Genomic DNA, 27,620 nt, shown 5'->3' on the forward strand with positions numbered 1-27,620 from the left:
TTCACTTAATCACTTCTGCGTGTTCATTTTTAGCGATGACAACGTAAGCTCCCTGTATTGTTTTCTTAATAAAAATGTACCTACAAGCATACATATATACAAGTAATTTTATTAAAAATATATTTGTAAATCGCTGAATAATCTATATGAAATTTTTCTTAAATAATATGACTAAAAACTTCTTAAGTAATGCAGCTACAATGAGTGTCACATAGGAAGAATAGATCAGTTTCCGTCTTCGTAAGTTTTCCAGCCTCATATTGTGATGTTCATCGTAACATTCGTAACCATTGAAGCTAGTTAGGATTGAATACTTGTGAAGTAGATATGTCAAGCTTTGAATTAAATTTATCTAATAAACAAACATACTTAGTTTGGTTCTATTGCTAGATTTGAGCTACCCTGAAATGTATATTACAATAACAGTACCAGCAAATTCTTCTTTTCTGTTGCATTTTCTGAAATGCATTAGAAACCAATCAAACTTAGCTACAGGAATGAATGGTGTTTTTTTGTAAATATAAAAGAGACGAGTCTTTGGCCTAAATATCTACAAGTAAACAAAAGTGTAAGTACATATATCTGGTGAGTATGTTATGACGAACCCGCAAAAAACTAGTTAAAATGAAAGCGCTTGATGATGTTGCTGGTGCTACTAGCAGCTTGGCACTAAGCGCCGAGCACTGGCAGAGAGAGGTGCGCTGGTGGGACGATCCTGCCAAGCACGTACCACCCCGCGCGTACCTATTTATTGGCAAGGCCACGCCAGCGGCGCGCCAGTGCGCAGACGACGGTCGGACGCGCTGTATCTGCTACTACTGTGACCACCGCGCAGCCGCATACACGTCCGCGCACAAATATTATGATCGATTGATAAAAACGGAAATTTCAGTTCAGTTCCTTTTATTTGTTTATATAACAAAGGTTCATTATGATTTCGTTACTATCAAACTCTAAACTTTTGTGGGGACTATGTCAAGTGGTGAACTACTGTGTGGCGCCTACGTCGCTGCCACTGCTGCTGGCGGCTTGCACGGCTCTGCTAGCGGCTCGGCTGGCGCAGCTAGTGCGGGAGGCGCGCAAGCTACCGCCAGGTCCTTGGGGACCGCCAGTCGTCGGCTATCTGCCTTTTCTCGGCGTGCGCCACAAGACCTTCCTGGAGCTTGCACGCAGCTACGGGGCGCTGTTCTCTGCGCGCCTGGGCAACCAGCTTACAGTCGTGCTTAGTGACTATCGGCTCATCAGAGAAGCTTTCCGACGGGAAGAATTCACCGGGCGCCCAAGCACGCCTTTGATGCACACTTTGGACGGTCTAGGTGAGTACAAGAAATGTATTTCATCAAAGTTGTCATAGATTTTTTGTATATTTTTTGTTTGTCAATTTGCACCATTTTATTCAGTTATCAATATTATAGTTCGTTAACGTATTAATTTAATCGTTTTAATCAAATGATCGTGTAACTGTGTAACTTCCCTGGGCGATTAGTTTTTTAGTTAGACAAAAACATAATATTTAATTCGCGCCGGGAGCACATGGCATGAGCGCATGTGGGCGGTGCTCGGGCGCACGCGCCTCCCGCTCCCGAGCGCCGGTGCGCTCGCGCCGCCCACCCCTCAGCGTAACTAACCGCCTCCCTCGTTGCAGGTATCATCAACAGCGAGGGCCGCCTCTGGAAAAGTCAGCGCCGTTTTCTCCATGAAAAACTACGCGAGTTCGGAATGACGTACATGGGAAATGGCAAAAAAATCATGGAAGCCAGAATTAAGGTAGGTACCAGCACTTTTCATTTAATAAATGAAATGCATTTTACTATATTTGCACTTGTCTAACATGCATTTTCATTCACAGAACGAAGTGCATGACCTGATATCCAATCTACGCAATTCAGAGTGCACTGCAATTGATCCTAATCCGCTCTTGGCTCTTGGCGTATCCAACGTAATCTGCGGCATAACGATGTCCGTCCGCTTCAGCCATGGAGACACGCGTTTCACTAGGCTGAACCATTTAATCGAAGAAGGGATGCGACTTTTCGGAGAAATCCACTACGGCGAGTACATCCCCCTTTACAATGTAAGTCTCATCTATTGACAAATTGACATTCTTATTACAATAAAATCAGTACAGTATTTTTAAATTATATCCACTAACTTTTATTTTCTTTTGTCCATAGTATTTACCCGGTAAAGCCCAAGCTCAAGTGAAAGTTATGCAAAATCGCGACGAGATGTTTGCATTTTATCAAACACTAATTGATGAACATCGAGCTACGTTGGATCTAGACAACGCACGAGACCTCATCGATGTTTACCTGATCGAGATCGAGAAAGCGAAGCTTGAAGGAAGAGCTGGAGAATTGTTCGAAGGACGAGATCACGGTAAGTGTATCATTAAAGCTAACGAATTATAGTAATGACTCTATAGTTAAAATTCAATTTGTTCGAGTTAAATAAGCAATTGTTAACAACTGTTATTTAATTACAGAATTACAATTAAAGCAAATCCTGGGTGATCTATTTTCTGCGGGCATGGAAACAATTAAATCGTCCCTGTTATGGATGCTCGTGTTCATGCTCAGAAATCCAGAAGTCAAAAGACGAGTTCAAGAGGAACTCGATGCTGTGGTTGGTCGGGAGCGGCTACCTACCATCGAAGATATGCCAAATTTGTCGTACACTGAAACCACCATCTTGGAGACTTTGAGAATGTCGAGTATTGTCCCTCTTGCGACGACTCATTCACCAACAAAGTAAGTTTTTAACGCATTTTTATTATTAAATATTTTAAACTATATTTATTTGATCACAGTCTTCGTTTTATTAAGTAGGCAATGCAAGAATAATAACTAATATAAGGTAATTTTCTTTAACAGGGACGTACATCTGAACGGATATAAAATTCCGGCTGGATCACAAGTTGTACCCCTCATCAACTGCGTGCACATGGATCCCAACCTTTGGGATGAACCCGAAAAGTTCAATCCAGGCAGATTCCTCGATGAAGACGGCAAGATCAGACGCCCGGAATATTTCATGCCCTTCGGGGTGGGGCGGCGGATGTGTCTTGGTGACGTGCTCGCACGCATGGAGATGTTTATGTTCTTCGCGTGCGTCATGCACCAGTTCGACGTGCAACTAGCGGAGGGCGCGGACTCGCCATCATTGGAAGGCACAGTGGGTGCTACTATCGCTCCGCAAGCCTTCCGCCTACGGTTCATCCCGCGCTCACCACCCGCGCCGCTCGTGCCGGTCGTGCCCGACCACCCGCATCTGCGCCACGTCGGTGCGCACTAAACCCCGATGAGTAATTAGATTCCAAAAATCTCTTAATTGATTCTTAAGATCTGAATTGATGACCAGTGCAATATGGAAATTTCATCCCATAAAAGAATTTTCATATCATATTTATTGACATGTTTATGTACAAAAATCAATTCAGAAAGCGGGTAATTGTATCTTTATTTATAACTTCAATTGCCAACACGTTAATAATTTTTGGAATCTAGTTGTGTCAGGATGTAATCGACGCGGCTTCCCTGCCACTTTACCCACCAGTATTCACTGATCACTCGTTTTAGAGCGCATCGACGACCATTTATTTAAGTCATATAAAGTAAGTAACGACGTCGCTCAAGCGACAGTCGAGGCTGTGCATAAAGTGTTCAATTTAGTAGATTTATAGACGTATTGAAAACTCCCATCGTTGAGATTATAAAATGTTTTTCGTATATGTAAACAGTATTAAAAAACAAGAAGATTTCTTGAGCGACCTGTAAGGTCTTTGGAATTTACACCATACGAAGTACATTTGTGAAATTTGTTCAATGTAAGCACTAATTAAGTTCTAGTATACCAAAATTGTATATTCATTCTAGGTCATTATTTATTAAGATCACTTAGAAGAGTGCCTGTTTGAGTGTGATCTCATGTTTTGTTGTGTTGAATATCATTATGTTTCTATAGGGTTTGCAAGTGTTCATCTGTAACTTTTCTAGTTAACACGATATTATACTGTACCTTTCAAGACTATAAGATAACATTCCATCATAGTTTAGGTTCAACCAGTAACTAGTCTACATAATTTTAGATAAATAGTTAAGTGATCTTTAATTATCAGTTGGAAGTAGGGGATTTTAACTTTGTGCAACCAAGTTGCTCTGCACTGAACTTATACTTATAATTTCAGCTCACCGCTAAATAGTATATTAACAATACATTCGCCTTGTAAATATAGCTATTAACAGAGAATACAAATTTGTATTTCAGAAATAAATGAAGAAAAGATAAAACATAAATTGCAGTTTATTTATTATTTATTATTTGACACAAAAATCAACTAAGAATAATGTCGTTATTACAAGGTATCGCAATAGAAAAGCACCGGTGGGGGTGTCAAAGTAAGCCCAACCTTTCCTTTCATATCTTCTTCAGAAGGAGGGTCTGAAGCAAGTCGTAATCTGCTACGACGGAACAGTTTGGCCACCAGGCCACAAGATATCATTCGGGAAAGCTCGTCTCCTGGGCACATGCGCTTTCCTAAGTAAAAGAATATTTTATAGTAAGATTTAGCTATCATTTTACAAATACGACGAATAAGAGTGTTATGTACTTTCTAAAAATACAAAAATATGGCTAAAAACTTACAAATATTATTAAAGTTATGAAAATGCTTTCACTTATGTACCTGTTTGAAAAGGTATAAATTCTTGAGGTTTGAGGAGACTACCGTCGTGAGAAATGAAACGACTAGGCTTAAATTCTTCTGGGTCCTTCCATGCTTCGGGATCCATGTGCATTGCCCACTGTAGAGGGATTACCATTGCCCCCTTTGGGACTTTGTAGCCTCCCAACATAGTATCCTGAGAAAAAGCATTTTTGTCAGGTATACATCCTTACAGTCTAAGGCAACAAACATGGCGAACTTCTACAAACTTGTAGACATCCGTGAGGAATTCCGACTGGAACTATAGAACGAATACGTTGAGTTTCACAAATGGCTGCCATAAGAAGTGGTAATCGGGTACTGTCGACTTGATCTTCTTCCGGATATACATTTAAAATTTCTGTTCGTATGCGCTCCTAAAAAATAAAAAAGTTTATTTCATCTCATTTATTGCAGTCATGAACATAATTATTTGACAAAGAACAAAAAATAATAAAGAAAACACAGGTATGTGAAAATTAATGAGGTCACGAGTACTAATTATTATAATTGTATATGATATAGATAATATTACAGTATCTATCGTAGCGGATGAGACTACGCGTTCAAAGTATATACCATTCTCTGTAAGCATTTCCCCGCTACAATTAATGCTTATTGTACAGTGAGCTGCGAAATGCATGGAGAAATTATAAATGAATTCATTGATAAAGGCGCCATGCACTATTACGGCTGATGGTACATTAAAATCATACCTGTTCTTCCGGATACAGAGCCATGTACAATAAAAACCATGCCAAAGTAACGGAAGTGGTGTCCAGGCCTGCTCCGAACATATCAGCTGAAAGGTAGTAGAGTTGTTCATCTCGGACAAAAGCTGCTGAGTTATCACCACTCTCAAACCTCTTTTTCTGTTCCTCTAGGAAACTGTCTAAAATACAATCTCCTTCAGTTGCAATTAATGTCTCAGGATTAAAAAAGTGTTCTTCTGCTTGGTCTACATGTTTACTGTACGTGACACATTTAATATAACCATCTGGGTGTTCACTATGAAGATCAGCGTGAGGTGGGTATTCAGCCCCGGGTGGTGTGACTAGTCCCAGCATTTTGCGACGTCTTGATATGATACTGGCGTAAAACCTGTGCGTTTGTGCTTGACCTCGAGTAAGTGTTTCCATAGTTTTTCGAATAGATGACGAGAAAAATCTAAAAAAAAAGTATAGTAAAAAAAAAACAGGATAAAACTATATTATAACTTACCGCTACTAGTAAGTAGTAACGACACTTACCTCATAAAAGGCAAAAAGTTTACAACACCAGATACTCCCATTTCATAACACCCTTCCTCTTGGATCTGCCTTAACCAATGCCAAGTTTTGTCTTCAGGTGGAAATTTAAAGCCAAATACTATTTCATTTACTACATTGCCGAGTGAGTTAGACACCATGTGCGACAGATCCATGGGTGAGCCAGCCGATTTTGCCACATTCTACCAATAATTAAGCAACATTTTAGAATAAACCTCGGACACGTTGTCAATGCAATTCATTCGGTTTAAATAAAGGATTGAGGAATAAAACAGCAAAAAAATCTAAGATAATATAAGTACAAGTTTTTGCTGTCTGAATCTCAGAAACACTTTGTCACTGACAAAAGGTCACATTGAACAAAAGCCTTAATAAATGTAGCTTTTTTGAGCGGATAACAAGAAGTCTGAACTTAGTATGGCCAGGGCACCTTCACAGTATATTATATGAATTCTCAGTATAATGACCTTATATGCAAATGAAACGAAACATTTAATATAACATTTGTACAACCTTTTATTTATATCATTGGCATACTTTATAGGTCTTCATTCTTGTAAAGAAAACCATAGGTAGTCTTGGTTACGCCTACAGGCAACGACTATATTTAGTCAGAGTAAATAGTAAATCAAAATGTTAGGTATTTTCTCTTACTTACGTCTAGAAGTTCATACACTCCGGATGCAATTCTTTTCTCTAACTTTTCTCTGGATGCACTATGCTTGCTCATTCCATAACTTTTCAGCCATGTTGTCACCAGTTTTCTTTGATCTTTCCATAATTGACCTTCAGCGCAAATTATTCCTAAAAGAATTAAGTGTCAGGAAGGTGTAACAATCAATGTAGGTATTCTATTAAATTCTTTATATATTAAATAAAAGAGATAATTCTCAAACGTTATATTAGGCTTACCATTTCCGTGCATTATTCCATGGGTTAAAAATAAAGGAGCTCTGCCAGAAAAAGCATCCTTTGCAAAAGCTTCTCTGATTAATTTATGATCGGACAGTACTACCGCATAAATACTGCCCATCCCAATTCCATAAATCGGACCGTACTGCCTGGATAATTTAGTTAATGTCAAATGCGGATGGTTTCGGTCAATGAACGGCAAATATCCGACCACTGGCAGGCCCCACGGGCCCGGAGGTAAGCTCCTCCATTCTTTAATTTTCTTGCTTATCCAGAACCCAACTACAAACGTACACAGCCATACAAAAAAGAAATCCATGCTCTTCTGAAACAACATTATGTTCACATCATAAATTGCTTAATTGAGGTAGGTATAATAAAAAGGAAAAATATTATTATGTGAAAAGGCTATTAAGAAATTATAGTATTCTTTAAATTTAATCATAAAGACGTGCATTATGTTGATGACATTCCTATGCAAATTCGTTAGATGGGGTTGCGTCATCGTTTTAGCTTGGCATCAGCTTTAGCAAACTGGGTTTTAATTTGAATACTGAATTAATCAGAAAATTGCTCTCTGGATACGACCATATATTTTATATAGTATCGTCAAATAATCGTCATATACTATAACTAGAATTTTGCTGTTTCAACACTTTCAACATAGTTTGTCCCGCCGCGCCTTATTTCAGTGGACACGGATACCATCAAATAGTGTCCGATCAAAATCGGATTCGGTTTTGCTGTAGTAGGAAGGTTCGCGTTTGCTTTAGTTTCAGCCGAAACCGAACCTTAGACCGAAACCAACATTTCTGTCGGACACTACCGTGAAACTAGTTGAAGAACAATTTATTTTTTAGTTAATCATTAGGCCACACCAATCTAGTGAATGGTTAATTTCTAATTTTATAATAATTATAGGCTTGACACGGCTAAAGCGTTTCACACGTCTTACTTGATTCGGTCGGCCTAACATCCTAACTAGGACACTAACTAGCATCCTAATAATTAATTCTTAATTAGTGCAGTCAGACTACTCTTACTTGGCATTTATTCAGGATGTTTACTTCCTAAACGCAGTTACCTCTTTAGGATTGTAAATTAAGACCTGAAAGATTTTATGATTCGACAAAAATACTACAGGTGTATTTTTCAACGTCGTATCTCTATTAGGTACATTTGTAATTATGGTAGTGGCCAATGTCTTATCTTATGACGTATTTGCTTACGATGTTTTATTTTATTTTTCTTGTGATTAGTATTGTTAATATAAAAAACAGATACAGATTTGTAGGTTACTTTTAGATATATATTTTTATAAAATGACAAAATTCGATACCACGTGTCATGATATGCAATTTGTAAAAAATGATCTACGTATGATTGTCATACGTACAGTTAAGTTAAAAAGCCTCTCAATTAAAAATCAATGAATTATAAGTCAATTAAAATTAATTAATTTTGAATCAATTAGGTAGAACTGTATTTACAATAGCAATAATTTTAGCCTTATTTATTACATATGTTTTTCACTTAAACGTATGCAAATGCGTGGGTGCTAAAGATGAGCCTTCTAATATACATATGAGGCAACAAGCTGAAAAAAAAGGGTAACAGCGGAATCTATTGTTTGTTTTTAAATATTAGCTTAATTTAGCAGAATGTCCTTATTTAAAAATCACCCTAACAATCTTACCTGTATTTTAGACCTGTCTGCTTGTTGCGATGATTTTTATTTTTAATTTGTTGTTCACATGCATCAGAACACTCATTATTAGCACGTACAGTTTTGCATATGTTTAACTTGTTTAAGTAAAAATAATTTGCAAATAAATTACAATAATTTCTTAACACCTGGTATCGAATTTTGAAATTTTACCTAACAGTAACATACCAGTCTGTTACATATTTTTACTATGTATTAACTATACTAATAGGCCAACAAGAAGGTATAGAGAGAATTGCTAGGAACACAATTTTTGCCTCCGTAACTTTGTTTGGACTAGTTAGGAGAACAGATCAAAAGCTAATTAAGTTTTTCGATATTGAAAATTTTTCGAGATATTCTATCTTGAAAGTTTATTTTTGGTATCTACATTAGAGAAGCTACTAGGTCATGTTTGTTATTTTTTTCCGTATAAATCGGGAGTGCCAAATTCATTTATAGTAAGTATCACATTGACACCAACTCGAAGTAAAAACATATAAGCTTTTTACTCTTGATGCTTCAATCGCTCAACCGATTTAGTTGAAATTTGGTATAGAGATATTTTGAGTCCAAAGACATAGTTTTTATCTCAAAAGTCATCCTTTAAAGACGTAAAATAGCATGTGAGGGAATCCAGCTTATTTGCCGAAGCTGAATTCCTGAGGTTTATACTGTCTAAATTTAAAATTAAAAAATCAAAGATGTAGACTATCCGAAATTTCATCTAAATCGGTTCAGCGATTATTGATTCCCCATACAAACTTCCACCCCAATTTTTACACCCTCGATAGATGATTTTGGCTATAAAAACTACCCTATGTCCTTTTCCGGGTTCAAACTATCCGTTGATTACAAGGGTGCATTCCTGAGCTTAAATTAAGTAACTTTCTCAAAGATACCGGTATTCTAATTAACTCAATTTCGGAGATAATCAATAATTTATTTTTATATAAGGCCCTTACGAGCGTACATACGACGTACGAGCCTTAGGGCCTGTTTACATATTGATTAGTGTTTAGTACGAGCGTATGCATGTGCTACTAAATGTACGATGATGTTCGAAATGACATTGATATGTCACAGTTTTAAATTGTTCAATTGAATTAAATGTAATGCCCCGTGTTACATCAACGCTATATGCAACATTTAATATATATATATATTTTTTTTTTTTATTTATTATGCCATCTAGTTTCCTTAAACGTACTTACCCATGCCCCGGAGTTAACAAAATTCAATAAAAACACAGTAAAAAAATACGCAAAACTTGACCATCTCCCCCTACCAACTAAGGAACAAATCAAATTATTTTATTTAAAAAAAAAGATTTGTGTTATTTAAGTAATCACACTACTATAGTTAACTTTTCGTTCTTGTTTTTTTTTATAGGACATTATTACACAAATTGACTAAGTCCCACAGTAAGCCCAATAAGGTTTGTGTTATAGGTACCCAGTTAACAATATATATAATATATAATAATAAATACATAGGAAACACCCATGACTCAGGAACAAATATTCGTGTTTATCACACAAATAAATGCCCTTAACAGGATTTGAACCCGGGACTACCGGCTTCATAGGCAGGGTCACTACCCACTAGGCCAGACCGGTCGTCCAATTAGTTTATGTAGAAGTTGCATTTGTGTTATTTTATTCCGATTAAAAAGTTTGTTGACTAAACTAATTCATAAATAAAGGTATATTTTATCAAATACTTTTTGTTTATTATCTTCAAAAAACCTTAGGTGTGCGCCACTCAGACTCACAAAATCTAATTTACTGAATATAATTTATTTATCATACGCACGTAGCTCATTCCAGAAAATATCATAGGTGGTCACTACCCACTAGGCCAGACCGGTCGTCCAATTAGTTTATGTAGAAGTTGCATTTGTGTTATTTTATTCCGATTAAAAAGTTTGTTGACTAAACTAATTCATAAATAAAGGTATATTTTATCAAATACTTTTTGTTTATTATCTTCAAAAAACCTTAGGTGTGCGCCACTCAGACTCACAAAATCTAATTTACTTATCATACGCACGTAGCTCATTCCAGAAAATATCATAGGTGCGTTTTGTTATGAAATATATCCCAAAACTCGTATCTTATCTTTATCACTTCACCGCCATCTAGTGGTCACCGCCAAATATAACTAAGACAAGCGCCCATTCACTGTCACTCGGTTAATATATTTATACCTTTCATTTTCTTAGCTACAAAAAGCATTTTTTTTAGTAATTAAGGGTAGTATAATATATTTAACATTGTTAATACTCATTACGTCACCCTTGCATGTAAACAAGTTCTTTAGTAACACAATGCTACCAACATAGCAACACTATCACACATCACAGATAATAATGGACAATATTAGCTATGAATTTGGGAATAAAATGCTTACCGAAAACAACTCCGACCGCTAGACAAAGAAATCGAACATTTAATGTGTCAAGGAAGGATTTGTGTAGTATTAATCACTATAGGTATATGTACTAATGTGTAAATAGATACTGATAAACGCTAGCACAGTCAATGAGAAGCTATCACAGCACACTGATCACGTGGCCCCGTTCAAGGCGACTGTTCGCAGCGCCGGCGCTGCAACGATACTAAGTGGAAACAAAACTTTATACAGAACTCAAATTTCAAATTTGTTATTCAATTCGAATTTTATTTTCAAATTCAATCAATATATTCTGATTCTTTCTAGATAGGAACAGCGTGGGGCTCTTTTACATTTGCGTCTGCAGGTAAATTTGAAGGAATAAATTACCTGGATGTTAGGACTACTCGGCTCGGGTGTCATACGTTTTTTTTTTTGTGGAGATGAAACCGTTACATTATATTTTATCAAAAAACCTATCGGCTTTTAATGTTGACATAATAAGCGCATCAGTCACAAATTTAATTGCTTATAATACAAATATGTTCACATTAATATATTCAAAGAAATAAATAAATGATTTACAGATTGATCGATTAATAAATCAGATCTTCAAGACTAATGGCCAGGGGTCGGACAAAAAGTGCGAATGACGTAAAAATGACGTAATCTTGCACACAGGATGATGTTTGAGTTTGTATTTAAACTTCCGTGTGACATGTAGTAACAAAGTAGTATTAATGAAGTAACAAAATAATCGTAAATAAATCCATGGAATTAATAATACATTTATGTATTTTTTTATGAAATTACGGAAGTTTTCATTTTGTAGTTGAACCCAGGGTATGTTTGCTGCTATCATAAAATTTGTAAGGTTCATATTAAATTCACTTTGCCCTTTTTTCTACGTTTCCGACGTACGTGGCGATATCGTTTAATAAAGAGGTTGATAAATGATAAGTGATAATTGTTTATGAATATCAAAAATACTATTTGAAATCATCCTATAAGTGGTTTGACGTCATCCGCACTTTTTGTCCGACCCCTGTTAATGGCGTTATTCATAAACTGAAAACGGAATAATGTTGGGGCAAAATGAATTAATGAAATATCTTTATTTTCAGGCAACTATTGGCCTATACATAAATACCTTAAAACTAGCATACATATTATGAAATATACATTACAAACAAAAAAAAAACATTTCGCAAGCCCGCCAATAAATAAAAATGACAGGTAGGGAGTTCCTATATGGATCAACTCAATTATCGATGATTTTCCCATGAACTAGTTTTGCTCCAAGTTTTGCTGATTAAAATATAATGGTGTTCAAAATAATTATCAAAACAAAATAATAACATTATTTTTTTCCATTTTATCTTTAAAAATGATTTTCAAAACTTTACTAATCGCGTTTTTTTTCAAGTGTGTCTTTCGGAATTACTTTCCCATCATCATCATATAATATAGGTAATACATATAGATTTAGATAAAACTAAATAATACCCTATTTTATAATGCAATGATCTGACGGGCCTGTCTGGCCTAGTGGGCAGTGACTCTGTTTTTCTTAGTTTATTTTATTCACGGAGAGGGCGAATTCGTTTACGCACCGTCGTCCCGGCCACGGACGGGGACGGTGTGTGGAACTCGCCGCTCCTGTCCCCTCTCTAGTGTACTACCCACCCACCCTGCCTATGAAGCCGATGGTCCTGGGTTCAAATTGGCATTTATTTGTGTGATGAGCATAGATAATTGTTCCTGAGTCATGGGTGTGTTCTATGTATTTAAGTATTTGTATATTACGTATATCGAGTATCCACAACACAAGCCTTCTTGAGCTTACTGTGGGTCTTGGTCAATTTGTGTCAGAATGTCCTTTAATATATATTTTTTATTTATTTAATGGTACTCATAACTTTATTTAAAACAATACCAATAAAAACACCATCACTAATATATGGGAAAACTTCGATAGTTAAGTTTATCGATACAGAAACTCCCTCCCTACTTATGATAGGCTCCCCGAACAATCCGATATCTGTTCATAAACATTTGTCAAATTTAACAAACCGTTTTTTTTTGACATTTCTGTTTGTTATAAAACTTATAAAGGAACTAATTTTAAAGAGGTTTGTAAGAAATTGTAATATTTTATGAATAATAAAGGGGTAAATATAAGAATATTATTTTACGACCGGTCTGGCCTAGTGGATAGTGAGTCCTGGGTTCGAATCCCGGTAAGGACATTTATTTGTGTGATGAGCATAGATGTTTGTTCCAGAGTCATGAATGTTTCCTTTGTATTTAAGTATTTGTATATTATATATATCGTTGTCTGAGTACCCACAACACAAGCCTTCTTGGCTTATCGTGGAACTTAGTCAATTTGTGTAAGAATGTCCCCATAATATTTATTTATTTACTTATTATTTAAATGGGGTACAGAACCCAAAACCGACGAGCTTGATTTAGATTGAATCTTCAACTTCATGCAAAATGTTGCTCCTGTATTTGAAGGGTTAGGCATTAATGGAATTAATGTTTATCGTATCTAAATATGATAATATTAATTGTAACAACAAGTGTCAAATATTTACCTGCATATAGGAAAAAAGTAAACGAATTAGATTTATTTATTCAAACTCTATTGCACAAAAGAAAATTTATCGTACAAAGCTTTATCGCTCTGAACGCGTCATATAAGTAAGGCCTCTAAGTAAAAGTAAACTAGAAAGGTTGAAATCTAATTTAGCAGTTACTATGATTAATTCACAGATAGATTCGAATGATCCGAATAGACTTGATGCTTCATAATACCGTATGTAAGGAATTTGATAAGACTTGCAGTAAGAAGCAAATTAAAATCACTAGTAAATTTAATGAGTCGGCAACTACTGGCATACGGAAAACTAGAGATCATTTATAACAACGTTATGACAGAGGTCTTACACCACTGACGAACGGTTCCACCAGTACGTGAGGAACTATTCTAAGCTATTTAAAAAAAAATTGTAATGTGGCAAAAGCAGCATACTTAAATGATAAAATTAAATCCTCACAAAATAAGGCCAAGGCAGTCTGGAACATAATAAATACTGAGACTGGCCAAAGAAATAAAAATGAATCTGGAATTTCCTTGAAGATTGGAGATAAATTAGTAACTAACGCAATAGAGTTGGCCAATGGATTTAATAACTTATTTTCTATAATCCCTAGAGAAAGGACTAGATGGCTTCCTCTTCCTCAGTAGCTGAATCCACTCTCCGTCAAAATAGTATAAATAGATAATAATATCAGTAATTTTAATTTTCATCATGTTTCTCCTTTTAATATTTTTTTTTATACTACGTCGGTGGCAAACAAGCATACGGCCCGCCTGATGGTAAGCAGTCTCCGTAGCCTATATACGCCTGCAACTCCAGAGGAGTTCCATGCGCGTTTCCGACCCTAAACCCGCCCCCCCTCGTTGAGCTCTGACAACCTTACTCACCGGCAGGAACACAACACTATGAGTAGGGTCTAGTGTTATTTGGCTGCGGTTTTCTGTAAGGTGTAATATCTTGAGGTCTTTTAAACTGATTAAGATAATCAAGACGGAGGACTTATGGGGCGTGTCAGTCAAGGTACTGGAAACTATTCTGGATGTCGTGGCACCCACTCTAGCTTATATGTATTTTAATAGCTGTATAGACAATGGTGTTTTTCCGAACTTGATGAAGTATTAAAAAGTACTTCCTAATTAGCACATAGACATAATCCTTCTGATTCTGTGAAAATATTCGAAAAGATAATGCTAACGCAGTTGATTTCTCACTTTAATTTGAACAAAATTTGGCACGCGTAGCAGTTTAGCTTCAGGAAAAGCAGGTCCACTAGTGATGCTGGAACCAGTTTAATTAAATTCATTTTGCAGGCATGGGAGGAGTCACATGATGCAATTGGCGTATTTTGCGACTTCTCTAAAGCTTTTTATTGTGTAGACAATGGCACTCTAATTAGCAAACTTGATTTTTATGGTATTAAAGGACTTGCATTAAATCTTATTAGATCATAACTGGCACAGAGAAAAGGTAGTAATATCTTCCGAAATAGCAGTGGAGATGGGAGTACCCCAAGGATCTATTTTAGGCCCATTTTTATTCCTAGTGTATGTCAATGACCTGCCATATATGGTAAGCCGAAGATCAGGTATTGTTATGTTTGCTGACGATACTTCTTTATTGTTCAAAGTTAATAGGAAAGATACTAAGCTTGTTGAACCAAACAATACCCTATCTATGATATCCGACTGGTTTGCTGCCAATAATCTATCAGTGAATCTGAGCAAAACAAAATGTAAATGTAAAAACATACTGTCAAACCTTAGAAATTATTTAGACTAATGTTTTTCTAGGAATAACTTTAGACTCTAAATGACAATGGGGCTCCCATGTAACTTCATTAACTAACAGATTGAGCTTCGCTGCGTTTACAGTAAGGAGAATAAGGCAGCTTACCATTTTAGAGACGGCACGGTTAGTCTACTTTGCTTACTTTAACAGTATAATTACTTATGGTCTTATTTTGTGGGAATCAGCTGCTGATATTGATTCAATATTAATTATGCAAAAGAGGGCAATTAGATCAATTTACAACCTGGGGTCGCGTGAGTCATTAAGAGAAATATTTCAAGAAATACATATTCTAACTCTGCCGTCGCTATATTGTATATTTGAAATAATAATGTTTGTAAGAAAAACTTACACAATTGCCCAACGAAAGTTGATAACCCAAAGGCTACAAGAAACACAGGAAAGCTAACACATTATTGTAACATCTTACAGACTGGCTAAAACAAGAAAGTCGTTCTTGGGAAATTGTATAAAATTATATAACAAGATAACAAAAAATGACACCGAGCTTACAGATTCTAAATTCAAAACTGTTGTTAAGTAAGAATTCGGGAGCATACTATAAAATAAGTGATTATATCATGGATAGGAATGTTTAACAATGTAACGTCATGAATTAGCAATCTAGTGCATCAAATTTCTAAGTAAGTACGTACTGTATGTTATTTTATCTCTTTATTAAAATTCCATATTAATTTAAATTGTATTTTTTTATTTAATGCATATTAGTTATAATATGTAGTGTTTTGATTTGAGAAGAGGTGCCCTGCCGAGTTTTTTGCCGGTCCCTTATTGGGATACCCTCAAACAATTTAGGGGGGATTTAAATCTTCCCGGGTTAGAGCCGGCGTAGCTTTATTTGACGTTCATAAGCGCATTGTAATATGCCTACTTGGAAAATAAATTATCTTTATCATTAAATAAGAAAAAATACAATATAAACTACTATAGAAATCATGCAATTACATACAGTAGATGCTATGATTTAAAAATACATATGTACATAAAATCATACAAATACATACGTATCTCTTTCAGAAAACATATTGAGTTCTTACAAAAGAAAAATAAAATAAAAGAAATGTGATATATTTTAAATTCAAATACAAAATTGAAATTCAAAATTCAAATTCAAAATTCAAAAATTTATTCTGCAAGTAGGCCTCAAGGGCTCTTTTACAAGTCAATACAACATTTATAGTAACATCATATAGTGACATGAAAAATACATAACAACATTTATAAATACAACAGCCAATACCTGGGTAAACATTACATTATAATAATCTTAAAATAAATAATTACTACAATACAATAGAGATGTATAGTCTCTATGGTTAAAAACACATTAAATCTGGAGATGTAAAAGGTCCCCAATGTCAGAGTACTAAAACTAATAAAATTTGGAGGTGTAAAGTCTCTCCAAGTGTCAAAATAAAATTTATACTAAATAAATAAACCGCGTCTGAACTGTTAAACAAGCAGTCTCATAAACTAATGCTACATTCTGTACATAACTAGTATTGACTAATTGCTAAGAAGTACCTACATTAAACATTTGATGTGCTTTCTTACCTGAGTTGTGTCACCTACACATAATACAATGATTTTAAATGCTACTTCTTTTTTTTTTACTACAGTTTCCGGTTTGTACCATGCACGTTTGTCTGTCAAGTAGTCCTCAACTCTGTAATAAGCCTTCAACATATATGACTTTTTTAAGTAATTTTTAAGAGCTGGAAAGGGTAATCTTAAATCATCGTCAGGTACTTGCTATAAAAAATAAATGCATTGCCCAACGAATGACTTTTGTACTTTACGGACATGAAACTTTCTGATAGCAAGCTTACTTATTAGAAATAAATGAGGAGAGGGATGTAAGAGGATAGGAAAACTAAGTACGCGATATGAAATAAAGATAAGATTGCGGGCGACAAAGATATATGGAAGGAAGAGATCCTGCGTCGACCCCAGGCGTTAAGTTAATCGCGTCATAAAGTCGGCGATCACTCGGTTAATTGACATTGTATAGATTATACTGCTGCGGCCGATATCGGGCTTAAGCGCGAATAATGTCGTATCAAACTATACACCTATAAAGCCTATGTATGGTTACATGGAACATTTTTGCTCTCGCAATGATCCGATGAGACCGCATTTGTTCGTGATATCGATTTGTGTGGGTGTGCGTTTATTCAATTAAGTTCATGTGGGTAAAATGCATCTAGTGATGTGATTGGTGGTGACCAAGCGGCACTAATAAGAGATTAACACAAGCAGTACCTTAATTGTACATGAAAGCAAAATCGGGCCCTTTATATATACCTACAAATCATTAAAATATAAAGCAACTTATTAGAAGTAAGCAAGATTATTAAAATGGTCTCACACCTATTCGATCAGTATTTTGTAAAGGTAGAGCTTAGTTTTGCACCCATTTTTATAATACGCTTGTAACTGTATCAATTTGCGGACTAACCAATTAAGCTAATGAGCCCAAGAAATTAACAGAGAGAAACATTTTCTATACGTAGAAGAACCAGCCCGCGTAGCCAACGTGCCTATCGTTCACGCTCCGTGGCGAACGAAACGCAACTGTCACAGTCGCACTAATATGGAAGAGTAATAGAGAGAGATGGCTACGCTACGCTACGGAGCGTTAACGATTGTAACGTTGGCTACGCGGCCAGAGGTCTCTAGAGAAGGAACACTGCGCCTGATGATGGAGATGTTCGCTACCTATAATAAATTAAAAAGGGGATGTCTACTTTTGTATTATATTAACACCGATTTTTGTTTTATTAGAAAATCCACCGATTACGAAATTCCTTTTCTTCAAATTTGTGCCTGGAAGCATATAACGGCGTTTTATTTCATTTCGAAACGGATACTAGAATCATGATATTATTATATAATCTGTTTCACAAAAAGAACGCCATAAAATTCCAATTCGCCTTAATATCCATCCGTAAAATGACTAGGCTATGTTTTTCGGCAGGATGGCTTATGGATGGTCATCTTCTGACTGAACCTAACGATAAAGATGAGTTAAGACACTGAATAAGATATTTGTATTGTAGTTGAGGCGATCAGGCGACACGTGGTCAGGCGCAACTACACATTAATCGGTATTAGGATCTCGTTACGATCGGTCCGATAAGGCTCGGCCGCTGACCGGCCTTCACACTTCGCGCTGCCTGCGTCCGCGACTACCCGACCTCGCCCGCTTGTCGCAAATGCCCACGATTTTGTACAATGTATCTTATATATTTTGATGTTGCTTTCATTTGAATGTATAGCCTGAACATATTATCAAAAGCATAATAAGCCTACTTGTAATTATACCCTTTCCTTCTTTCATCTTAATGTCTAGCTCAGCTACTACTACGGAGCTCATTGCATAGTCCATTTTCCGAATGTCTCTCCCATACGGCCTTTATCTATTACTCTAAATCGAATCAGTGTGCACGATTTTCTTGTAGATTCATTAGAAGGCTATCGGTAGTCATTTATTTTATTAGCACCTGACCGACCTGACCACCGACCTGAGGAGTCCTAGTATCACTTGGCGTTAAATGAAGGTCAGGTCAAATATGTAGCTTACTATTTCAGTAACAACCTAATTATATTTATCAAATAATTTTACCCAAAGAAGAAAAAAAACAGAAAATTATATAACACAGCGTATATTAAGTGATAACGACACTGAAAGATGACGTTGCTTCTAAAGGCCACTGATTAACAGTCTGCCGGACAGTATCGGCCTGTCAGTTAGAACAAAAAGTTGACAGTTCCGAACAACTGACAGGCCGATACCATCCGGCAGACTGTTAATCAGTCCCTTAACACCTGGATTGAGCAGCAATAAGCACGCCAATGATATTTTCAAAAGCAAATAAATATTTTGAATTGAATTGAATTGAAAGCTTCTCAAAAAGGTAAGCAATTTCGATATATTCAGATGCAGTATTCTACGTTAGTTATTAAAAGCTGATAACACGCCACGACTAGAATTCAAGCCACTTACAACCTCTACTATTACGACCATGTCGCAAAGGGTCACAACTAACATTGTTTTATTAGGTACAAGATAAGATTTTACGTGAATTATTACAAGCGGTAGATATGATTTGTAAAGGTCTCACACTTGAAATGATCTAAAAAAGATGGTTTTTCTGCAGTATAATGTGCTACGCTTATTTTTTGTAGTTTATTTCCCGATCTGAGAAACAATGCGCTTTACTGAGCCCTGCTCGCCCTTGCGAGCTGGGAATTCCCGGATGAAAATAACCCTTTCAGTATAACTATGTTAAGTTGAAGTTAATTAAAGTATTGACATTGTTTGTATAATAATAAATTACATTATTTAATTTTATGCAATCATACAATTTTATGCAAAGGTCCATTTGACACAGATAAACAAAAAAAAAATGATGCCGATTTATCCGCACTCAACATTTTTTTTCATGTTTACTCGTGTGTTCTGTTGTGTTCTGAGAAAAAGCATCATCATTTTATGTGAGAAATGTTTGAGGCAAACGCTATCATTGCCTATTACGGCTTATATAGATAGATAAATACTTAATGGTAAATCCTGTTAAGTTTATCTATGTTACCGTAAAAAGCCGTTTTAAGTGTAAAGAAGGCCGTTTTCCCTAGTTAAAACTAGTTTTCCGTGTCACCTTGGTGAAAACGCGTTTGCACTAGGTAAAACTAGTTTTCGCAAAATACCATAGTAGAAATTAGTTTTAACTAAGATTTTTCAGTCAAGACTAGTTTTCGCAAAGTGAAGACTAGATTTTACTAATTATTTAAAATAAAAAAAGTAAAAGTAAACGTTAAGTTATCAGTTAAAACTAGTTTTCGCTGTACTCTTCCAGAATCAATAAACAGGTGCGACGACGAGAGATGCGAGGAGAAGCATGATAATTCATTCCTTGTTTTATATCTCACTAATAAATTAATGTATTGAATAATAATAAAGCACAAAAACATAAGAAGTCAGGTTTGGGCGCGGGCCACACTACCTACCAACATAAGGTCATATTCGAGAAAAAAAATTAGTGAACCATGTCACTGAAGGGAATGTAACTAAAAGTATAAAGGTACACACTAAAAGCACGGCACCGGAGCGCACCTTCTCATCGCAACCCGAGCCGATGAGTATTAAATTGTTTGTAAAAAAAACTTCATACGGTACCGCACACTTATCAGTATCGTGTTGGCTCGACACAAGCTAAGCGGTGCGTTGACAACTCGCAGTATCCGCGCTTACAATCACTTGCGGTATAGTGAATCGCCACTAGAGTTAGACCAAGCTAAGTTGGCAGCGATTTTGATAGCCGAAATTGTATAAGGGTTATTTTAAACGTCAAACTTCTATCAAATTATGACGTTGAAATAACACTTTGACAGTCTGGGCTTTGAAAGTCGCTACCAACTTAGCTTAGTCTAACCAATGAGAATTTGAAATACAGAAGGATTGTCAAAGAAAATTTTGAAGCGCGATAAATATACTGCCATCTTTCGATACTTGATTAAAACTTTTAGAACGCCATTTGACTTTGATCCTTATTCTGTCACTGCTATAATGTTAAATTTGTTAAATATCAAAAAGTGGCGCCATCTAATAGATCAAATGCCAATGGTATGGCGGCATCGTTTCGAGCGATGGCGGCACAACCTTTAGCCGATGCCCGGTAAGATGGCGCCACTTTTTAATATTTAATAAATTTACCACATGTCAGTGAAAGAATAGGGATCAAAGTCAAATGACGTTCTAAAGTTTTAATCATGTGTCAAAAGATAGCCGTACATTTACTGAGACTACAAAATTTTCTTTAACAATCCACCTCTATTTCAAATTATCTTTGGTCTAACTCCATGACCCTTATATTTACGAAGCTAAGACCGTTTAACCGTTAGTGTCATATATATAAGGATTAATTCATCACTGTCAGGATTGACTTCTTAGCTGCATTTCACTATAGTTGCGGTTATCACCGTACTTGCGTCTCAGCATCGGCGCGGCCCGCGGGGACACTTACCGCCCATGCTTTCCGTTGTCACATACGCTATTAGCGTGCTGTCGCCCAGACGCAAGCGCGAGTCGCTTCCGTTAAGCATGCCCGAATTTAGAGACCTAGGACCCCTAAGCACTTGGCATGGCACTTAGAATTTAGGGGCCCTTTCTCTATCTCAATACCAATTGCTAGGTTGCCTGGGCCCCTACTAGGTCCGGGCATTGTGAGCCTAGACGGAAATCTGGCTCTGCCGTTAAGTGCTTACGTCTATTTGACGACTAGTTGACGGCCTGCAGATGAGCTGTGGCTGGTGCCGGGCTTTTTGGAGTGCAAAAACTTAATGCAAACGAGTTTCATTTGCGTTGACATTCTGTTATGGCAGTTTCACGTATAGGCACAATGTATCCCGGACGTCATTATAAAAAGGCTTCGCTGAAGGTAACAATAATCATAAAAGCTTGCTGCGTAATGTTTCATGCGAGTAGGTGAGTGTTCTATCTGGCCCGGATGCTATTAGTAACTTTACCTACACACATATCATAAACCCTCTATGATGCCTTCAAAATCCGTAAATAATGGCCAACATTACGATAAACTGATTTGTTACAACAAATTTCTTATCTATGATAATGTTGTAATTGCTTCATAACTACATCAAAATCGATTTGGTTATGACATTCAAATTTGGAACATCTCTGAAAAAAAAGCAATTGGATTTGACCTCTATTCTATTATCAGTCGAGATGCCTTTTTGTTCGAAATGATATGTCAATTCCATACAATTTTGATATATCTGGTATGTTAATTTGTATCGAACGAAACGGAAATAGGCCCCCGACTCTAGTTTGTCTCTGAATTTAAAAAAGACTACGAATGTTTAAAAAATGTTTTCATTCATCGCCATTTGACGTACAGTTTATCTTTTAATTAGTTTTAAGTATAAAATTAATATGTTTTGTTGTTTTTAAAGTAACTATAGCAATAGTTTTGTGTAAAATGAGCGATAAAAATATTTTGATGACGCCACCACATATCCGCGAGTTCCGTCAAGAGAGCAACGATACCCCAACGTTGGGTAATAATAAGTATTTGGGGTAGTGAATATATCATAGAAAGTTTATAATATGTATGTATATAAAATAGTGTATGTAACTGTACATAATTAGGCATTAAAACACTCGTGTGATCCTTCTAACTCACTTCGTTCGTTTTTTAAACCCACACTCGTGTATTTTAATGTCTTTTATCATGTAGCAGTCACATAAACTACTATTACTTACTTAATATAAATGTGCGTATATGTTACCGCCAAAATCTATACTATTTACACAATGCAATGACAGTTTTGATAATAACTGTTAAATACCTTAGTAAAAATCTAAAGGGATCTACTTCGCTTAATTACAAATAAGTAATATTATGAAATGATTAGACCTCATACTGATACCTATGTATTTCCAAACAGAAAAAATCTCGTATGAAATTATAGGAGAATACGCCCGATTCGAACTTTAAGATACGTGAAACATTTGCTTAAGATGCGATATGGATTAAATTTGTTATACATCGTATCTTTAGGAAATTTTTTACATATATAAAGCCCTATTTAGATGGTTCAAGAACTGGGATGAAAAATTGCTACATAACTACAGAGTGCAATAAATTCATTCCATCGACCAAATACCGCAATGTAACGAAAATCTTATGCAAGATATTGAACCATCTAAATAAAATGGGGCCTTAAAGTTTGAATCGGGTAGATTGATTACAAATATTGCTATAAAGTAATTAAGTACTACATGTAGAAGATAAGCCTCATTTGCCTAATCTAAAAAAAAATGTCTATAAAATATGTGTACCTTGATATTGAAAACATGCAGACTTTTATGGACAACCCTAATCTTAGTTAATGCCTAACTAAATTGTTTACTCGGTATTCATTGATTGTTGGCCAGTGGTGTATTAGGATTGTCTAGACAGAGTCGGAGCAAGCCTAGGCAGTCTAGACCACTTGACATCAGTCAATCAGACATAGGACGCAAACCTATTAAGAATATGAGTGCAAGATTATTAAACTAATTATGAGTTGTCTACGCATAGGTAATAGACCAATAAGTAGTTGCAAGTATAAATACAAAATTCCCTTCACTTAAAAAAGCCGGTCAAGTGAATGGAACAACTGAATTTTTATAATAAAAAATTTTTTTTTTTACTTTTAGTTACATGTGTGAAGTACAAATTATTTCAAGGGACTCTTTGTCAAAAGCTGCTCCCATCAATCTACAATATCTGTGGCACGCAAAGTGTGGCGTTACTCAATTACTCATGTAGCGCCTGTTGTATACCTCTATCTTCATGTACTATATGTGATTCCATGTACATTTTTTCTAAGATTGTGCAATAAAGAGAATTTGTATGTTTTGTAGCGATCAATGATCAATGAGCGATGAAGAAGTAGCCATTTTACTTGTCCACTTAATGTTTAGTTGAGTCTTACATACTAGACATCTTACATATAATTAATATAAATAAATAAATATTATAGGACATTATTACACAAATTGACTAAGTCCCACAGTAAGCTCTATAAGGCTTGTGTTGTAAGTACTTAGACAACGATATATATAATAATTATAATATATAAATATTTATAAATACTTAAATACATAGAAAACATCCATGACTCGGTGCTCATCACACAAAATAAATGCTCTTACCAGGATTTGAACCCGGGACCATCGGCTTCATAGGCAGGGTGATACCCACTAGACCAGACAAGTCATCAAATATCCAGAAACTACTCGTATATAATGCTATTTTCATGCATCTCAGTATATCCCTCTACTCAGCATATTACGAAGTGACATGGGTATTTTGTATTTTAAACTGTCAGACGCGACAAAAAAGGGAAACTTAGCTTATAGATGATTAATTTAATTATATTCTCGATTGTGATGAAAAGTTTTTTAGTTTTTCATTATGTATTCAGAAACATTGTATCAGCCGGGAACCATCACCTCAGCTCGTGATTCTCATTCAACCACCGTACAGTTATCCCGCGCCCGCGCTGCCAGTTGCAGTGTTACTGACACAACGCAAGGTTGCCAGAGGTGGACGCCCGCTACCAGCGCTGCGTAATACTTAAAAGGACATTTTACTGGCACCGAACGAATCCAACTAACCTTTGCATTATATTAATGTGACGGCGATTGATTAGATTTAATATTTAATTAAAGCGCCGGAATGCTGAATGCAGGTTTGATATTCTCAAGTAAAATGTCAATATAAGGGACATGTGAGCTGGTATGTTGCCAATACAAACAATTCGATGTCGTGCTTTTCCCGTAGCGTACATTGTATTCAAATGCGGGGGCTATCCTCACCCGGTCAACTCCTATCGTCCCGCTGGTAGCTAATTTGGCCCATCATTTAAGGCGCTTTCTGCATATATTATAGTCTAGTGAAGTGCGATACATATGTATGTGTATACTGAGCAAGTAATTGTTACAAGTACATTGTGAACAATATTAAAGCTTAACTTAGGATAACACTAAGTCAGCGCGTCTGCTGCGGACAATGACAGTGCCTTATCGGAAATTCCCAGGCAATGTTCTACTAAGATTGGGTTGCCATAAGTGTAGGGTCGACCGGGCCAATTGTATTTTTTGCCGTGCCGCGCCGGTGAGGATCACCGCGGGGGTAAGCTTTAAACGGGGACGTAAGCTAACCCGTACAAAATTCGGAGACGGGGACATCAGGACACTAAGCTCAAACAGGGAGCATGGCAACTTTTCGAACTCAATCCAATTCGTTGCTTTCCTTCCGATATGTATAGGTAAGTGGTCCCCTGTTTAACGTGAATAATAATTTACTGATATTTTAATGAGATCAAGCACCTATGTGGAATGCCTTAGACTCAAAGTCAATATGAGTCCAGTTGATTACATTCAATATCTTTATTGAGGAGCAAGGCAACATTCAATGTCAATCAAGTCAATAGTATCACTAATGAGGCACGCTTGTCAATGAGTCAGATCTCAATCGAAGCATAACTATTATCTTTTACTTTCAATCGCACATCGCGGACAAAAGTCGCCGGCCGCCGCGTCCGGTCGTCCACACGGGCACTGAACGGGTTGGCTTCTTTTTGATCTTTTGCTCCGGCAACTACTCGTAGAGTCTAGAATGCCTGTATCCCGTCGCTGCAAACGTCGTTCCTCTTTTATTTTTAGTTTGCGCGAAAAAGGTGGTCGACCAGTTGTAGCGTTGGGTCAACGTATTCGAGGCTAAAGCCTTAGCAGCCCCAGAGCAGCTGTTGCACAATAGTCTAGAAGATTCCAGGAATAATTAACTCTCCAATGCGACCTAACGATTGAGTTATTATTAGACTTCATACAGACGTCGTGTGTGTTTACTTCTTAATTATAGTTGATTAGATTTATCACTAAATTACACACGACTTTGTTATTACTACAGATTTGTGATATTTCATAGTTTTGATACACTTTTAAAGTAGGTATATAATAGGTTCAAAATTCAAATTATTTGTCACTTGGTTATAAATTATAATAGGTATACACTAAACATTATTTTCGTTCTCCTCCTTAACGCCGAGCTCAAGTTACAAGTAGTTATGCTTACGAAATAAAGTGAAAAAATACAACTCTTGGTATTTTATTTTCACTTTAAAATTCTTAATTGGATCTTTACCCTCTCGACCTTGTTTATAATACTTATTGTGTAAAGGATGGATTCAGTAACGAATAAAATGATAATTGGTAAGTGCCAATATTTTTTTGTTAGACCCATTCTTATGTTGGTATAATTTTTGTATGTTCTTAAAGTATTTCGCGTGATAGTTTTATAATATACCAAAGGGAATATTCATCGATTTCTTGTTGCTTTGTTTGTAAATAAAATTTTGCAAACAAGAAATTCGACATTTGTCTATGTGGCAGTCCTTAAAAGCTTATTTCGAAATGTGTGCGGAATGGATGCTGGGAGGCAAACAGTCGCGCAACCGCCTTGCGACCGACGGCGCCCGCGCGCGCTCCGAGGCGCTCGCGCTGCGCACCGGCTCGCCGCGCCGCCGCCACCAGAGGCCCATCGGTGTCGTTGCATTCTTCGGGGGACTAGCAGAGCGGTACCGGTTCAATGACCCTTGACAATGTGAAGGGATTTACAACGAATTTAGCTCTAATAGGCACGTTTTCTTTACGTAACAAAGCGTAAGGGCAGAGACCGCTTGACGGTCGCGCCTCGACTTCACCTTTACACGTCTCCGTCAATACCAACCAGATAATGTTACTATTTAATTTATCTAGTATCTATCAATCCACATAAGTACCTATACCATTTAATATATACTAGTTTAACCTACTGGACAAGACGTGTAGTACTATTTATATAGGTACTTACTTACTAAGGTGGCGTCGTCAGAAGAATAAATATTCGAGTATTGAGGTCAGATCTTGTGCACTGTTTGTTAATGCACGAAGTACCACGATAGTAAAACAATGAGCTGTAATATTTGGGCGGTGATATACTCGTCAATATTTTGCAAGACTACACTTTTGGTCAATATTACACCATTATGTTTGTTGAACGTTCTGTCGCACAACAAATGTAGGTAGAAATATCTCCTATCTATTGTAAATTTATTACTAAAAATATTTGTATAAAATAAATACCTATTTGTGTTAAAAAATTGTACCTACTGTATCAAAATATATTTGACGATCGATCTGGCCTAATCGGTAGTGAGGCCCGCCTATGAGGTCAATTCGAACGAACACTGACATCAGAATGATATTTGAATTATGTCATTTAGTTATCGCGCGACGCAAAAATGAGATTTTAAGTCAGAATTGGTCTCCAAGTTTCTATGAAGAGTATACAGGCCAAATCTAATTTTTCTTTTTGTTTGAAGAAATGTCAATTTTGACCCGGACAGATCAGTATCATATTGGAAACAGATCTAATAACAAAAACTAGAATTGGCCTGTTATTCTCTAGATGTTATGTATTAAGCTTACAACGTAGCGTAGCCTATGCATGGCGTAGCTGCCACTCTGTGTGCTACGAACAATATCTGGAAGGCTACGGTAAGTGTAATCAAATGTTCATGCACTGACTTTAACACTTCTGTAAGTATATAACAATTTCCGTGGAGTAGTTTTTACTACGTTGAAGAATCGTATTACTTTATGTATATTCGTTTTA

The 27,620-nt window shown here is 36.2% G+C and overlaps 2 protein-coding genes across 5 annotated transcripts in view; one reads left to right on the forward strand and one right to left on the reverse strand.

Annotated features, from left to right (window-relative positions):
- The first annotated feature begins 681 nt into the window (after nucleotides 1-681).
- Nucleotides 682-4,295, forward strand: LOC133521276 (cytochrome P450 18a1). Its single transcript, XM_061856144.1, has 6 exons — nucleotides 682-1,316; nucleotides 1,646-1,767; nucleotides 1,850-2,074; nucleotides 2,175-2,379; nucleotides 2,486-2,750; nucleotides 2,874-4,295. The coding sequence occupies exons 1-6, from the start codon at nucleotides 932-934 to the stop codon at nucleotides 3,292-3,294; spliced, it is 1,623 nt and encodes a 540-aa protein (XP_061712128.1). The 5' UTR covers nucleotides 682-931; the 3' UTR covers nucleotides 3,295-4,295.
- The window catches only part of LOC133521277 (cytochrome P450 306a1), a 60,524-nt gene continuing 37,195 nt past the window's right edge, over nucleotides 4,292-27,620 (reverse strand). For 2 of the 4 annotated variants that reach the window (XM_061856147.1, XM_061856148.1), the window contains exons 2-8: nucleotides 6,883-7,207; nucleotides 6,629-6,774; nucleotides 5,953-6,152; nucleotides 5,419-5,869; nucleotides 4,933-5,079; nucleotides 4,685-4,859; nucleotides 4,292-4,536 (exon numbers count right to left, since the gene is read on the reverse strand). In XM_061856147.1, the coding sequence (XP_061712131.1) occupies nucleotides 4,355-4,536; nucleotides 4,685-4,859; nucleotides 4,933-5,079; nucleotides 5,419-5,869; nucleotides 5,953-6,152; nucleotides 6,629-6,774; nucleotides 6,883-7,201 (1,620 nt within the window). In that variant the 5' untranslated portion in view covers nucleotides 7,202-7,207 and the 3' untranslated portion in view covers nucleotides 4,292-4,354. Of the gene's footprint in view, nucleotides 4,537-4,684; nucleotides 4,860-4,932; nucleotides 5,080-5,418; nucleotides 5,870-5,952; nucleotides 6,153-6,628; nucleotides 6,775-6,882; nucleotides 7,208-10,999; nucleotides 11,178-27,620 lie in introns of those variants that run through there. The other 2 variants (XM_061856146.1, XM_061856145.1) reach the window with 2 other exon arrangements.

Source organism: Cydia pomonella, chromosome 9, assembly GCF_033807575.1.
Source record: "Cydia pomonella isolate Wapato2018A chromosome 9, ilCydPomo1, whole genome shotgun sequence".
Taxonomy (NCBI): domain Eukaryota; kingdom Metazoa; phylum Arthropoda; class Insecta; order Lepidoptera; family Tortricidae; genus Cydia; species Cydia pomonella.